The sequence below is a fragment of the Buceros rhinoceros genome, unplaced genomic scaffold (genome assembly GCF_000710305.1).
Source record: "Buceros rhinoceros silvestris isolate BGI_N320 unplaced genomic scaffold, ASM71030v1 scaffold6143, whole genome shotgun sequence".
Taxonomy (NCBI): Eukaryota; Metazoa; Chordata; class Aves; order Bucerotiformes; family Bucerotidae; genus Buceros; species Buceros rhinoceros.
Window position 1 is genome coordinate 34739 of NW_010402950.1, and position 16027 is coordinate 50765.

Below are 16027 nucleotides of genomic sequence, written 5' to 3' on the forward strand. Positions count from 1 at the left end.
GGGAAAGAGCGGGAAAAACACTGCCGAAAACTACCTGCTAACATCTATCCATGTAAAAAGCACTTGCGCTTCCAAAAGCATATATTCACTTCACAGAACATTCAAAAGAGCAAAATTGTTAGTCTTAGTTTCTGTAGGAAGAAAATTATATATCTGTTCAACTGGCATAGAGCCACATATAAAAATATATCCATATTTTATATCCAGATATAAAAATACATCCGTATTCAAAAGCTAGTCTAGGTATATAAGCATCTCCAATAATTTCTTGCATCAATAAAATTCTGGTTTCCTCAGTACATGGTCTGATCCTGAGCAGCTAATGGGAGATTTCTTTTTAATTTGGGGGGAGAGAGGTGTTCGTTTGTGAGTTTTTAATAAACTGTGGATTAGGGATAAGAAAACGGGTGCTTATTGCAACTTGTTTTCAAGACCTAGGCCCCAATTTGGCTGCCTTTACTGCATGCCCAAACATCTGTCCACAAATAAACATACAGGGCTTTTTACTTAAGCCAGGATGTGTCTGCTGAAATCCTGCATCTTTCCGCATAATTTCCCCTCCATTAGCAGTACAATCCCCCATAAATACAGCTAAGGGCAATTCATTCACATGTATATCACATGTCATCAGTTGGTTCTCTAGAGGAAACTTACTGTTTGACTTAAGATACTCTCTTTAGCTTGTTTTTAAAGAGTATTTGACTTGGAAATAAACTACTGGAATAATTCTGACTTTTCATAGTTTGCAATATTCTTGTATTTTCCATTTTTCACCTTTAAGCAGATTTATTATTGAACTTAATATGAATTTTATTTTTTTTTAATCAGAGGAAAGCAGTTACAGTTTTTGCCACATACAACATAAGCGCGTTTTGGCTGAAAAATCAAAATGGGGTGGAAGTAACAGTAGTAATGTTGCTGTGTAGAACTGCTTGCCTGGAACAAAGACATACAAGCTAGAGCTGTCTGCAGTCACCTGGTGAAGGGCAGGGTGTACCTGCTGCACCACAGTGCTCCCATGCTGGTTTGGGATATGCCTGCCCACACAGATCCTTCCTCGCACAGCATCAGGCCAAACTAGGGAGGATGAAATGAGAATGACTTAACCAAACCTAGCCTCTCCACAAGGCACGGAGCCAGTTTGAGCACTAGGAAAGCCTGGTCTAAAGCACAGGATTGGCCACCATCCTTAGGTCAATGTTTAAGCACGAGGGAACCCAAAAGGCAATAAATTAAGTTTCTTTACTTTGAGGTTTTTAATGAGTAAATTTTAAGTGCTCGCTGTGGTGGTTTTCTGTTTCAACAACTTAGTAGATGTGAAAGCCAAGAGGACTGCCATGTCACCTGAGCTTCTCCTAATAAGTCATGTATTTGATGAAAATCCCACTCTGAACGAGCCTCTTCCCCTCTCTGCTCCAAATCAGTTTCTTGGGATGCTGAGTCACGCCACAGACAAAAGCATTCCCTTTGCTACAAAAGCACACACCTCTGTTTCACTCTTGCCCAAAACTTTCTCTGCAAAACTTTGGAGTCTTGTCACACCTAGAAACAATACACAATTCCTCTAATCTGCTTGCAGCCCAATTTTATTTTTTTTAACATTCCTTCTTGCACACTGAAGTTCTTCAATCAATTCACAATACAAAGAATTTTTCAGGAATAAGCAATCAAAATTGTGCAGCACACACCATTGACTCCAGTAGGATATTCCCCAGTAACAGAGCAACGATTTGCCTGTTACAGCTTCAGAAATAGCTGATAAATAGTGTCCATACAAGCATGAATTAGTATAACAGATCTATCTCAGGCTGTCTTAGGGCTTTGAAGCTCTTAGTTTTCACATCTGTATAACCACACTCTGTAAATGTCTCTTTCCACAACTGGCACATTCTTTCTCTCTCTGCTGTACAGAAGTTCACTTGAACCAGAGCAGCCCAACCAATGAATTCCCCAGCTATGGTGAAAATGGAAATGATACCAGTTTACTAGTTTCACCCCTTCTGGTGGCCGGAGTAGTGATTGGACTTGTGCTGTTCCTATCCTGTGTTACAATTATTGTTGGCAGTCTGCGAAAGGAGGGACGGTTAAGACACCCACATCTGAGGAGAGATGCTGTTTACGGTAAGACTAGTAGTCAAGATAACGCTTAACTTTATTAATACCTGGTGATATGGGCAATAAATTGCTACAGGCAATAAAAAGCATCTGGCCACCATGCAAGAGATAAAAAAAAAAAAAGTTAAAAATTGGGATAAATAGGTTGCAAGCAGCTTTGTAGTTTAGTAACATCTTTGTGCTGGCACTGAATTCACGTAGTATAAGCTCCACAGTTAAAGGTTAACAATAACAAGGCCAATGCTGACAGCATTCCTTAAACAGCTCATTTTTCCCTTGATACGTTATGAGATTTCTTCTCCATTGCTAGACTCCCGATAGCTTGTTTTCATATCCTGTTAGAGCCTTGGTATAGCATAAAATGTAAACTCTCTTTGTTGGAAAGCCAGGTATGTTTTCACTTCTGCAGTATGCACCAACCTACAACACCTGGGCAATTACTACTTTTCTAACCTCAAAAGTTAGTAACTGGATATAAACAGAACAACAGGGCAGCAAAATGTCATTACAACCTGTCATCGTTGTTAATGATGTCGCTGATGACATCAATGTCATCACAGCTGTTATCATCATTAAAGAGACAGGGTTGCTATCCAGTGTCTGTGGTTAGGCTCCTGTATGCAGTTTGGGAGTGCAGTTCATTGCATACTGTTGAGTTTTTTCTTTATATATAAAAAGAGAGTAATAGTGAGCCACAGAAAAATGCATTGACTCAAATCTTGATTTCACTGAGGTAAATCAAGTTTCCACTGAAGTCTGTTAGACTTCATTTAGACTAGGAATTTCCATGTCTAAAAGAAACACATTTCCTAGGATCAGTTTCCACTTGGAGCCTGGAATAATTCTTTTTGCCTTTTCCAGAAACATTTATCCAGATAAATGAGTAACATCTATGTTTTGGGACTAAATTTTAGACTCCAAAAGAAGTAAAATGCAAACTCTCATGGTAATGTACAGAGGGGAAAAGGAAAAAAAAAAAAAAACCCACACAAGAAAACTAATGTCTACTATTATTATAACAACTATTTTTCCTACTTTTCAGCAGCTAAATTTGGAATTAAGTAGTTAAACCCAAATTGGAGTTACTGATTTACCCATGAACAGCAACATTTTGGCATGATAAAATACTGACCATTAAGATTCAATCACTACATTTAAATCTACTGCTATGTTAATTTTAGCTCCTTTAAAAACCCTGAAGCCAAGCAAAAACATGGAAGGCAATTTTTAAACTGCCTGTTAAAAAAAACCCACAATTCTAGAGAAACAGAAAAACATAGTGATATTTTCAGAGAAATTCAAAGGAATAATCTTGAACTAAATTCTACCAGTCTACCCAAGTGAAAATTTTACATCAGCACACACCATCCTAATATTTCAGCATGCTTCCACTGGCCAGCATGGGAGCAGCAGGAGTCACTGTGAAGTTGGCTTCCTTCATTTACCAAGCAGAAGGAAAGCACAGTGCATGATAGACTAGATCAGTGCTGGTAAATTCCTCAAGAATACATTGGCAGAGGTGAAAACTGCCAGAAGGAGGAACAGCCAGTTCAAGCGAGTCCTGTCCTTTACCCTCTGTTGAGAGAGACGCTACTTCAATGTCACTGCAGAAGCTGGCCCTTCTCTCCAGGTACGATGGATGCATCGAGTGAACAAGGAGGGGTCACTTTATGTGGGAGACAGCTGCAGGGGTGGGGGAGCGGAGATTGCTGCATTTCCACGATTTGGGACATTCTTAGGGAGATTTACACCAGAATGGTGAACATTAGCTAAGTGAACATCCTCTAAGTCAGAAAATAGCACTAACTTCTTCATATTTGCAGAGCTATGAAGCTCATGCATGAAAGCATTAAGAAAGCCCTGGAGCAGGCAGCAGGATGATTTTCTCCACTATTTTCCATTTTTTCTCATTTTTGTGAGTGTTTTTGAGAACCTCAGTTTCTCAAGACACATACCTACAATCAAACACCTAAGGCTCCTTTTAAAATCCTTCACAGAACTGGCAAGGTGTCAATGTATGCAGCTCCAGAGAACTTCAGCAACCCTGCTAATGTTTGAAGCTGCATGCAGCAGAACTGACTCTCCTTTCTAACCTTTGAGGCACAAGAAAAGCTTTAGACACCTGCATCTTGTAGGGCAGTGCTAAATATATAGTCCGAGCACCACATCCTGAAACACCACAGTTCATCTACAGATGATGCTAACTTGCTCTTAAAGAAATAGATACATCTGATGAAACCTGACTGTTGCAGGATACCAGTAATTCCTCTGCCTCAGACAGGTTTTGTGGTCTGATTTATGAGCGTTATAAACAGTTCTCTTGTCTCAGAAAATCCACCATGGAGGAAAAGCGCAGCAAGTTTTAATTGCTTGTTTTCCAGCTCCAGATGGCTTCTCTTATGGTGGCTCTTTTGGAGAGCTGAGATCCACCTGCATGGAAGAGTTCCCCCCAGCTTTTGATTTTGGTTCCTATCTGGATACACTTTCTCAGGTCAGCGTCATGTATCCTGATTCACCTCCACGGTAAGCACTTCTCTAAGATTATGAGTGTTAGAGCCTGCACTTGCAAAGCCTGTTAAAGAATGTAAAACTGCTAGACCTATACCCACTACAAAAAATGCAGGTCACACAAACTCCAAATACAGACAGACTTTATTTTGAGTATACATTCAGGTTTTCCATAGCAGAATGTATCTTTAGTAAACGAAGGCAGGTGTACAGCCAATTCTCATTTACTGATAATCATATTAAAATGTATCATTTTGATGGCATACTCATGAAACACACGAGTAAAATTACTTATTAATATCTTTCTTTGAAATAAATTATTTTACCAGTCAAACTTTCACTTCCGGGGAAAAATATATACTTCCTTCAAGAACTTTCAGGTTGCATTTATTACTGATCTTGAGACGGTTCAAATCAGAGTAAACTGAAAAAACTAAAGGGAGAAGGGGGACGGGGGGGAAGTGTGCAAGAAATCTTTAAACATTTCTGTATTTTTCAGTAAGACTCATTTCTCAGCTTTCTGAACCCAAATACCCTATCAGAAATCAGAACTGAAGAAATCATACCTTTCTGACATACCTAGAAATTGTGCTTAACCTCCTAATTTAGGAGAGGAAGAAGACTGGGATTGTTCATTGTGTATCAATAATCTGCAGAAATTGTACTTAACCTCCTAATTTAGGAGAGGGAGAAAACTGGGATTGTTCATTGTGTATCAATAATCTGTGAAGGAGGACAACTACCATTTAGGTGTTCAACCCAAACCTGCTCTAGAGAGCCACAGTTGTGTGAATTGTAGTAGCTTCTTTGAAGAAGACCGTCCCTCAAATATCAGGTAGTTCTAATTGCTGGGTGAGGTAACATCCCTCGAAGAGCCTGTTTCCAAAGACAGTTGTTCCTGAAATTATACAGCATTTCCTTCCACATGTGTGCCTGCATTCACAGGACACAGGATACAGCCATCACGAGTGACAAGAGTTGCACTTCAAACCATCCCTATCTCCTCTGTGTGCCTCACGCACCTTGAGATTAATAAATAAAGCAATTCAGTTGCTTCCTCCAGCGAACCAACAGAAATCATTTCAAACAGAGCATCACTTCAGGGTTTCTGTAGTACTATATCTACAAACAGCAAATAATGGTTGAACAGGTGTGCCTCCCTTTTCTTTCTTTTAAGCAGATTGAGTTAAACCAATACACTTGTAAGACCTTTTCTGACTGCTTGTATACATATGCAATGTAGAGCAAGTCAGTATGAATATACAATATATAGATCTTTGCTTTTTCTATTCTATGCGTGTTCTACAAGCATCCCTTTATGTATTACAAAGCCATACTATATAATAAATGGGCTTTCAGAGATGGTAAATATTTTAGCAGAAAGCTTACATGTAAAAAATTATTCTGAGCCTAGCATCTAAATTTGTAGAACTTCATGTAAAGCCACTTAAAACTTTAAACTGGTTTTTGGACCCACACCCCCGAGTCTTTACTAATAAAAGCCAGCCAGCTGACACCCAAGGAACAGCTTGAGTGGGCAGCTGGCCAGATTTCTGAGAACAAGCTCAGACTCCTCTGAACAAGCGCTGAGAACATACTTTAGAAGACAGGTCTCCTGAGATTATACCAAAGGTTGCTTCCATTTCCAGTTTGAAACAGGCCCAAAGAAGGATCTTCCACCTCTATGGAGTTCTCTGGAAGGAGATACACAAGTGATACAGGATAGCACTAGATGATCTGTACTGTCCTGTAAATTCTCCAGCTACTCCTTTGTAATAAACCTGGCACAGGTTCTAAGAAACTAGAACATCAATGCTAGGATCAGAGGGATGTAAAGGTGTACAGCCATGGCCTCGAGATTCTCTTCTGGGCTGAGTGGACTGTATCCCTGAGAGGCTCAAGATCCAACACTGCATACACAACGAAACACCGCTCACTCCACTATTTGCAGTTCTGCATCACAGGTCAGAAGTAAAGATTATCGTTAATGGTTTTGATGTTTTCTCATTGCTACCATAGTTAAATATCTTAGAAAAAGTACCTTTGACAAATCATCAAAATCTTATGTTTTATATCTTAGCAGCACAACTTCAGGAAATATAGAGCTTAGCAGATGGCTGAAAGCAAAGCTAGAGACGTTTAAACTTACTATTAATACTTTATATAGACCATTGTAACTTTCTGTTCAGAAAAGCATTGGTTGAGAAGCATGAATATACTGCATTATGTAATTATGTAATGAGAGATTTCTGTATATCTTTTTTATTATTCTTTACACACTCTCCTCCATGGCATAACAGTAAAGTCTATTTTTTATAATTATTAGAGCATGGAGATTATTTGGACTGATGGGTGCTAACAGCAGGAAAACTGACAGTCAGACATGGCCTTGAAGCATAAAAAGAGACATGCTTGACCTTGTGCATTTAAAATATTAACTCACTGGGATCAATCTTGTTAAATACAATAATGTTTTGAGAGTAAGTTTACTGAAATGTAGCACTGGCTAAATTAATGCAATTCCTCCTTTTAATTCATGCAGTGAAAGTTGTAATTTAAAGCTGAACTAGCATGCCCAAAACCTAATAGCACAACTGTAGCATGAACAGAAATGAAAAGCAGTCAGGAAAGCAACTGCATTGGCAAACAATTCTCACCACATACTTGAAGTGAAAGAATCCAGTGACTGAAAACTAGCGTCCTGCAAGCAGGCACCAAGGCATTAGCCTCATTTAACTGTGCTGTTCTAATACAGCCTGCAATAGCCCGCAAGAGCATTTCATCACTGCATACTCCGTGCTGCGGAGCGGAGTATTCCTGAATGTACCATTTTTGCTAAAATAATACTTTCTAAAGTGATTTCAGTAGAAAGCACAACACCTCTATTCGACCAAGAGGGTGATTATAATCAGTCTAGAATGTTTTCATTAGATTTTACAGTTGGGCTTTAAACCATGAAACGAGTAGAAAAGGAATTTTAGAGAGAAGGCTGACGAAGCAAAGAGTCAGAGTGAAGAGTACCTACTTCTGTGGCTGAGGGAGAACTAACTCCTCAGGACTGCCCACTCTCGACTCTCCAATTGGAAGACCAATACAAAATACTATTGATGTAAAAATTTTAATGGGGAAATGAATTTATGAAAAATGCCTTGGAATGTTAATAATTTTAATTGCTTTTGTATCTAAATCACAAATTGCATTTGAGGCTCAATTTGATCATCACCATAGACATTTCCACTAACCACTTTCTTGCATTAAATTTTACGATGGATTCAGAGGAACACCATGCACTGAGTTTGTCATTAACCCGAGTCTGCCATAGTTATAAGGTGGTTACAGAAAAGCCATTTGATCAATTTGTCTTGACAGCCCAAAATATACAGTGCTCCTATCCATAAACATCCCTTCAGGATAATTAATGACTTTCTAATGAATCTCATATCCGTGCTAGCATCTGTCAGACTGATTTTACATAAGGTGTAGAAGAGAAATGTAAAAGCAAAATAAAGTGAGTATGAACTAAGCAGTTTCAAGATATTAGGAGTTTGTGTTTCGGAGCCTATTTCTAACACGTACAAATACTTGTAGCAGTGCTGGAAGTTATGTTAACATTTCACAGTCTGTGTTACCAGAGAGGGCAAAGTACATGCTTCTAACTTCAGTTAGACAACAGGCGAACTAACAATAGAATTCTCCTTCCCGCAAATTAGGGAAAACTAATTCCAGGTTTCCTGTCTCATCATGGGTTAATTTACTTAAGCCTTGGACATTTCCTTAAACAATACCTTGGGTTCTGTCTTTTACTATTTAAAAATAGAAAGTAACTGTTATTTATTCATGCTTACCTACTCCAAGATCAGGCAGGCACCTTGGAGGTGCATTTAACACACCTCTGGGAGCTTAAAAGTCCATTAAATTAGGAGATCAGCATCACTCCACACATAACAAAAAGAGAGAGGTTTGATTTCACCAGAGTACCTTAGGAGGAGCCTCCCCCTTGTTTAAACATCTGCATTTCAAACAGGTGACAAAACATTCCCAGAAAATACTCCTGATTTTATGAGGCATTGGATCATTCCTTCAGGCCCCTGTCTTGGCTGACAGTGCAAGCTGTTATCTCTACATGCCTGCTACTTGCACCCTCACCCACTGTAATTTGGGGTCAGTCATAGTAAAAAATTCTCATGTAATATTATCCAGACCCAGAAAGAGATGGACTTTGATTTCATACTAACACAATAGCTAGGAGAACTTAAACTACACAGGAGAAGGTGGCACATAACTACATTTGCTTATTCTTGCACTATCATTCTCCTAATTACTAGGCCCCAACAGTTCGGGGTGTTTCTTTTTTATTAAAAACGTTTTGGTTCTTCTTTCTAACTCATTGTTCAAGAATTAAACTTAATGAATGACTGAGACAATCAGTAGCATGGAATAGATTGCTATTATATAGCAATATATATTAAGCTAATACTTACTAAATCACTGACAAAGCATGCAAAATAAAAGTAAATATCCAGTTAGTAAATGCACTTAGTATTTCACATGGAAACTGTCAGTATCAAAAATAAACCTAGAAAAATATCCTGTCTCATGATATATGTCACTATAGGAGCAGTTCTATCAAAAATTATACATTTCATCATGGTATCATCGTGATACCATACATGAATCATACATCACCAGAGAATGCATACATTCCAAAAAAAAACACCTCAAAGGAAACACTGACAGATTTCCAAGCTGCTGTCCTGCAAACCCAGCTGTTAGTAGATTGCGTGATCAGAGAGCTATGTCCATGGCCAAACACATCATTATTTTTTTCCTTTGATCCTCTTTTAGAGAGTTACAACGTATTTGCTCTAATTTCAACTATTCTTTAGTAGGTAACAACATCACATAATCATGCTTTGTGTTGTCTTCATCACAACTTAAACCTGTCAGCACATGTATTTTCTAGGTTCAGTTTCCAGATTCCAGGTTCAGAATCTTTCAGATTCTGTTTACCATTCTTGAAAAAAGACAGTAGGACATCAGCAAAACGGAAATGATGCAACAGAAGCAATTACAGCAGACTCGTAACATATAACAAGTGAATAAAGTAAGGAAAGACATCTGTTTCACAAAGAGGAATTCTTCATTCCCCATTCCCTTTTTTTCCACTAGCTATTGTTTGCATCTTACAAAATTCTCTAAGCAGAACCTTCTTCTTTCCCCAGAGAGTAGGTCATAATTTATGAACGACAGCTAGTTAAATGAGCTCTTTTGGGTTTCCTTAGCAATAAGTATTAGGATAGGTTTGTTGCTATGAGACCTGACAAATTCATTATTTTCCCCCCAATATTCTGAGTCAACAAGGTCAGCTTGAAGACATGCTTTGCTGATCACATTTACAAACAGTTAAGCCATCAGCTCTCTTTGCCTTTCCTAGTATAACTATCCCTTAAAACCTCAATAGCATAGTCTGCAATGACAGTGAAGTTATTCTGACAAGAAACAAGGCCAAAAACAAATATAGACGACAGCACGTTTCATGGTCAGTAACCCCTTCTCATGACTGCCTGTAAGATACAGTGAACCTTAAGATTTCTTTTTTAATAATGGATTCAAGTGAATCCACCACAAGTACTGTAACCAAGGATTTTCTTCCAGGGCTGAAAGAGACCAGTGACATTCATGAGATGCGGTGTATGCAATAAGTTCTTGTCTAAAAGGATTTTCCTGTGACTGCTTCAAGCATCAGCTACTTTTCATATATACAAATTCACAGAACCGAATCTCTCAGATAAAACATAACTATCATTGTAATTTTTGCAAGATACTAGCAAGTATTTTTGGTTTTCCACTTAAAATACAAAATTAAAGTTGCTTGTATGACCTTAATTCATCTCCTTTCTATCCTCAACAGAAAATTCTAGGAACCTTATCTGTAGCCTCCACTACTAGTGTCACAGTAATAGCTTTTGCAGCGTCAGCATTACAAGCACAAACAGCATGCTTAGCAGAGAACATGGGAAGCTGAGTATCAATATGGTAAATTGTTAATGAAATACAATAAGTTACTTGTGATCTTAATTGCCAGAAATTATGGGGGGACATTACTTGTATTGGTGTTTGGAGAAAAACCAGGAAATATTTTTTATCCATCATACGTATAAACAAAAGTACCCTAACACTAAAGTGCCCTAAACACTAAAATGCCGGGTCCTGAATACTGTAATTTGTTACCCATTTGTCTTGACACTTAAAAGTCTCTTTCGCAAAAGATTATTTTGTTATTTATTCAACTGAGCTTTTCAGTTTTACAGAGCTGAGCTACAGTCCATAAAATATATTAAATAAAATCCAAGGGAAAGAAATGAAAATGAGATAACAACAGTAAGTAGAAGGTTCATACTGTGCCCATTCCTCCTTTAGGTCACTGGCAGATTTCCCTTGTGCTGGGCCTGGACCCAGAATAACGACACAGAGAAGCTTCTCTCCTTTTGTGTCTCAGCAAAAGGATTCAAAATTTTCCACCTTGAAACTCCCATTACTATGAGTTTTTCAAAATGGAAACACTTTTACTATGGTAACAGGACCCAGTAGGTGCTCTTCATTAGCCTGATTAAGTCAGTCAAAATCTGGAAAGATTTTAAATAAATTCACTGGGTTTAGGTCAGCAAAATGTAAATTAAGTAAAGATGCAGCTCCTAGGAAGTAATTCTGCAAAAAGAGTGGCTCTTCCTTTACTCACACTGAGGTGAGGACATCAGGTCCTCAATCCCTGACTGAGGTCTAAGGTCTTTTAAAACAGTATCAGGTATGCTTGAAAGCTTCAGTGGACTTCAAGACTGGACTGAAATCTTTTCCACAAGATGTACAAAATCAATCAACCTCCTGCATGATGGGACTTGTTTCTGAAGTATCTAGCAGCCCTATTCAGCATCTTCAGAACACTGCTATGTTTTTTAAAATACCATTCTTTCTGTTGGGGAGATGAAAATTTTCTAGTCTGAATTTAAAACCATTGTCCTCATGAACATAGAAGTAAGATAAAAGGGAAGTAAAAATAGAAACACCTGTGGATATCTGAGTTACTTAGTAACACAGTACTAAGATTTCACTATCTTAGCTTTCCCTTCCCCAAAAACCACTTCCATCACCCAGATTAGCAACAATAGCATCAGAGTTATCCGGAGCACTCCCAGGGAGAGGTATGAACGAGCGCAGCAGAACCAAGTATTTTTCTAGAGCCTCCATGGTTCACTGCAGTGGATTTGAGCTCACTCTAACCCATGCAAGCTGCCCTGCTGCAAGCCACTTATAATCTACAAGCAGGGTTTATTAGCTTGGGTTTAGCCTGGCAGTAATGCAATTACAGGGGACAGAATGACTGCCTGCAGTCTCCTGGAAAGGCATATGCTAAATATCCTGTGTTTCAGGAAATATCCTACATCTTAATGACTCTGCTGTTATTGTGATTGAGGAAATGGGTTTTTAATTTGTCTGGTTCCAGCTAAACTGTTTTTCAGGTTAACTGAGTAGTCAGAGTTTTTTCTACAGGAAACTTTCCCTCCTTCAGAATTGGATTTAAAATTATCCTGGAACAGTTAAACAATACAATAATAAACAAAGCAGGTCCAACATTTAAGATCACGACGTTATGACTTTTCCTCACTTCTGCCTGTAGGCAGTGAGCCAGGAAAACAAAACCTTCCTTCAGACAACTAGGCCTTCGCTGGCTTGGTAGAAGTGGAGTCAGCTTTGGTTTCTGGACAAGCAGGTGATGCTATGGTAGCCAGACAGTGGACCATCCAGGTAACAGTCTAGATTTACCAGCTGTGGTTTAGCCCACCTTGGGCCTCAGTGCAATCTCTGCAGAGCTCTTAGGCTCAGAGGGCTGGGCAGCGCCAGCACAGCACAGTACAAACACATGGATCCTGACCCTGTCTGTTCCCATCCCCTTCCTGCAACACAGAACGTGAGAAACCACAAGCACAAAGACACGCTGGTCTGTCCAGGCTCATTATTTATCCCTCGTGTGCCTCCCCAGGCTGTGCAGTCCAAGCTCTAATCCAAGATGCCTGTCTGCATTCATGCCAGGGCAGCAAGCACAGAGCACAGTAGTGGAATTGGGAGGTACTAAGTTTCCCTTGGCTCTAGCTTGTTGGCACAGACAGAACTACGAAGCCTTGACAGACCTGAGCTGGCTCCTTGGGGAAATGCACAGATCAGTCTGTCCTGCATTCCTCCTTTTTGGGAGGAACATGATGAGCAGTCTGACCAGTCGCAGAATGACCAGGAGTCTGTCAAGATTATTCATCACAGCTCTGCACCTCAGCAAGAAATCCTGCTGCCCTGCCAGCGCAGATCTGCAACCCAGACAAGCCACCACATGTAACTGCTGGCTGAGCACCAGAGAGCTGTGAGTCAGGAGGACAGCATTTGATGCGACACTCTACTTCAGACTCCAGCTAAAGCTCTCTATATGTTATTTCATACCTGTAAACGGCAACACCACTTCCTTTTCCCCCAGCTGTTTTCTAACTTAGCTGCTTATGAGCAGTTGAGAGGAGGAATGAACCTGCGCTGCGTTGGGCCTGTTGTGACTGGTGCAGCATACACAGCTTCGCGTGAGCCAGCAGTGCCACTCCTCCTGCACAGCCAGCTGCAAGGAGCTTATCCCCAGGCACCTCAGCTGGATGGTGCTGCCACAGATAGTACTTTCACGCAGGAGGGTGGTGCCTCAACTTTCACCAAAACCTCTGGGATTACCTTCAGGTATTTGGAGACATGCTTTTAAGCATTATTTTCTCAAGTGTCTCACATGGCTGGGCAAGCAAGGACATGGGCTGAGGAACAGAACACTCGATAAACCTTTTCTTCTCACTTTACCTGCCCCTGTTATGCTGAATATAAGGCACTGAGGCATTTTTCACAGGAATCTAATGAAAAATTCTTTTTTTCTTTCAGCTACGATGAATGCGTGGGGCCAGGAGCAACACAAATATATATTCCCACAGATGATCCCCCCCCATATTCTCTTATGGACCCTTGTCAAAGAAATGACATATCTATAAATGTTAGCCTGGAAGAAGCAGCAACATCTGGGACTACAGGACAGGCTGCAGATTATGCAATCAGGCTGCAGGACTTGCAGCAGCCCATTTCATCCATCTCTCTGTCGTCTCTCACTCTGGAGGCTGCCCCCCTGTATGAGACAGTGGTGACTGAACAGAATATCCCCATCCCACTTGTTCCAGTGGAAGTACTGAAAAATTTTTAACTATCAGACCCTTCTGAACCAAATGATGTGAAAGAAAGTGGCTCTTTCCTTCAATTCTTCTGAAGAACTCAGACCAACAAAAACATTTAAATGGAAGAATAAAACCTCTCAAAGTTATAACTATTTTATATCTTTAAACAGGGATGCAATAGCATTTATTTTTTACAGTGAATTTTCAAAGTTTACATAAACTTCACTCTTTGTGCTTCAGTGTTCCATGACATCACACGCATAAAGGAGCAGCAGTGAAAAGCAGTGCATCTGACCTTTCTGAAGCATTTCAAAACACACTGAAATCAGCCACTCTTAATGTAGATACGTGTTATACAGTCAAGCCTAATTGTTGATTTTATGATACTTCGCATGTTTTAGAGCAGAAGGAAAAAGAAGAGTATTTTGTTGTCTTCATAGGTGTCATTAGTACACTACATTCCATGTCTTGGCAACAAATCATTTTTAAATAATTCTTTGTCTAAATATGTATTTCAGTAGATAGAGATAGAACCCTGCCTGTAAAACATGCAAAACCCTGCTTGTACCATAAAGGAGCAAAAGAAAAAGGAGAATATTTTGATAATCACATTTTTTCTGTGGAAAGCCTGGCCAGTACCTGGCTTTCCAGACCATTGCAAAGCCTGCTGTGAGTCTTCCTCAAAGGAAACTAGCTGACGAAGAGATGGCAGTGGATCCCCAAAGACCAATTGGCTTTACCTGCGGAAGCTGTACCGCAGCCCTGTGCAGGCCTGGGAGCTGCATGCCGTTCACAGGCACTTGCTATAGCCAAAGGAAGGGCAGTGTCTGGAATGCCAGAAGATGCTTCATGCCAATTCCCATGCATGACCGCATTTTCAGGCACTGACTGGTCTCCTTCTTCAGTAAGGAGCCTGTGTCACAAAGGACCTTGACCTCTAGTAATTAACTACATTTGTGCGATGTAAATAATAGATGCCAGACTTGGCATGCACAGTAACAGAGAACTTCACTTTGTGCAGAAACCACTTTTGTTAGCCATGATCCTTTTCACTGAAATTTTGCTGCCTTTGTTCATAGACCTGGACTTGTCACACATTCGTATGGTAAATGCGTACCAGCTGGAGATGCACGCTAGCAGGAACAGCAGAGGCAAACGGCAGTGCCAGAGTTTAATCTTGCATGGTACAGAAGCAGCCTATCTCCACACAAGGACTAAACTACATCTTCAACCAGTACTAGTTAGCAGAGTTATCACAGGCTCATCTCCTCTAAATCTCTTAGGGGTATTTTCACTGAAGAAAAAGAATTTTTTACACTGATAAAACAGACTTCAGTTTACTACCCCCACTGAAGGATATGTTTGAGTATAGTAAATATATAACTGTTTAAAAGGAAGTATCATCTGAATTATTAAAACTGCACTTCGATTTTCTGTAAATACAAAATAATTTTCAACTATAATCATCATTCAACACTCCAAAGATTGACACAATTATAATTAATACTTAGATGGGAAGTAATTATATGGTTCTTACTGCTGTATAAATTATACCATTACTGAGTCATATGCATATGATGAGCTAAGGTAAGTATGCCTTTTTTGCAAAGTTGATGACAGTAAATGTGTATTTTGCTGAAATAACAGAATTCTTTTGCAGTTCATCAAGATTTTCCAATATTGTCAGCATACTATTCCCAAAACAACAAAAATTTGCACTATAAAACTGCTGGCAGCCATTGCCAGAATGTAGGCTATATTTCACATTTGTATTTTTAACAGACAGAACGATTCCTCTGTATAAAGGACAAGCGCAAACAGTTGTGTGGTATGCAAAGTATCCTGCGATAAGAGACAAAACTCTACACCACGTATTAGGGGCCAGAAATGAAAAGCCACATAGAAATATATGCCAGTCAGTTTTATTGGCAGGGAAATAAAAAGTGAAGGAAGCACAGAGATGTATTTATGCAGAACAGGACACGCTTTCACAGCTGTGTCTTCCTGCAGCTCTTGGAGACCTGCCTAGAACAGGGCAAGGCACTGGGATCAGACCCTGCTTACTTCAGGCTGCTATTGGTAAGGTGGAGAGGAAGATCTAATAAATAAATATTAGGGGGAAAAAAAAAAAAAAAAACACATTTCCTCTTTTTCTGAAAAGA

The 16027-nt window shown here is 39.5% G+C and overlaps 1 protein-coding gene across 1 annotated transcript; it reads left to right on the forward strand.

The window, feature by feature from the left end:
* Positions 1–1817: 1817 nt before the first annotated feature.
* Positions 1818–13894, forward strand: LOC104490519 (protein BEAN1-like; the record flags this gene model as incomplete). Its single annotated transcript, XM_010132813.1, has 3 exons — positions 1818–2121; positions 4497–4638; positions 13582–13894. Coding segments are annotated over 3 exons (759 nt in total), but the record flags the coding sequence as incomplete, so codon positions are not given.
* Between the last annotated feature and the right edge of the window lie 2133 nt (positions 13895–16027).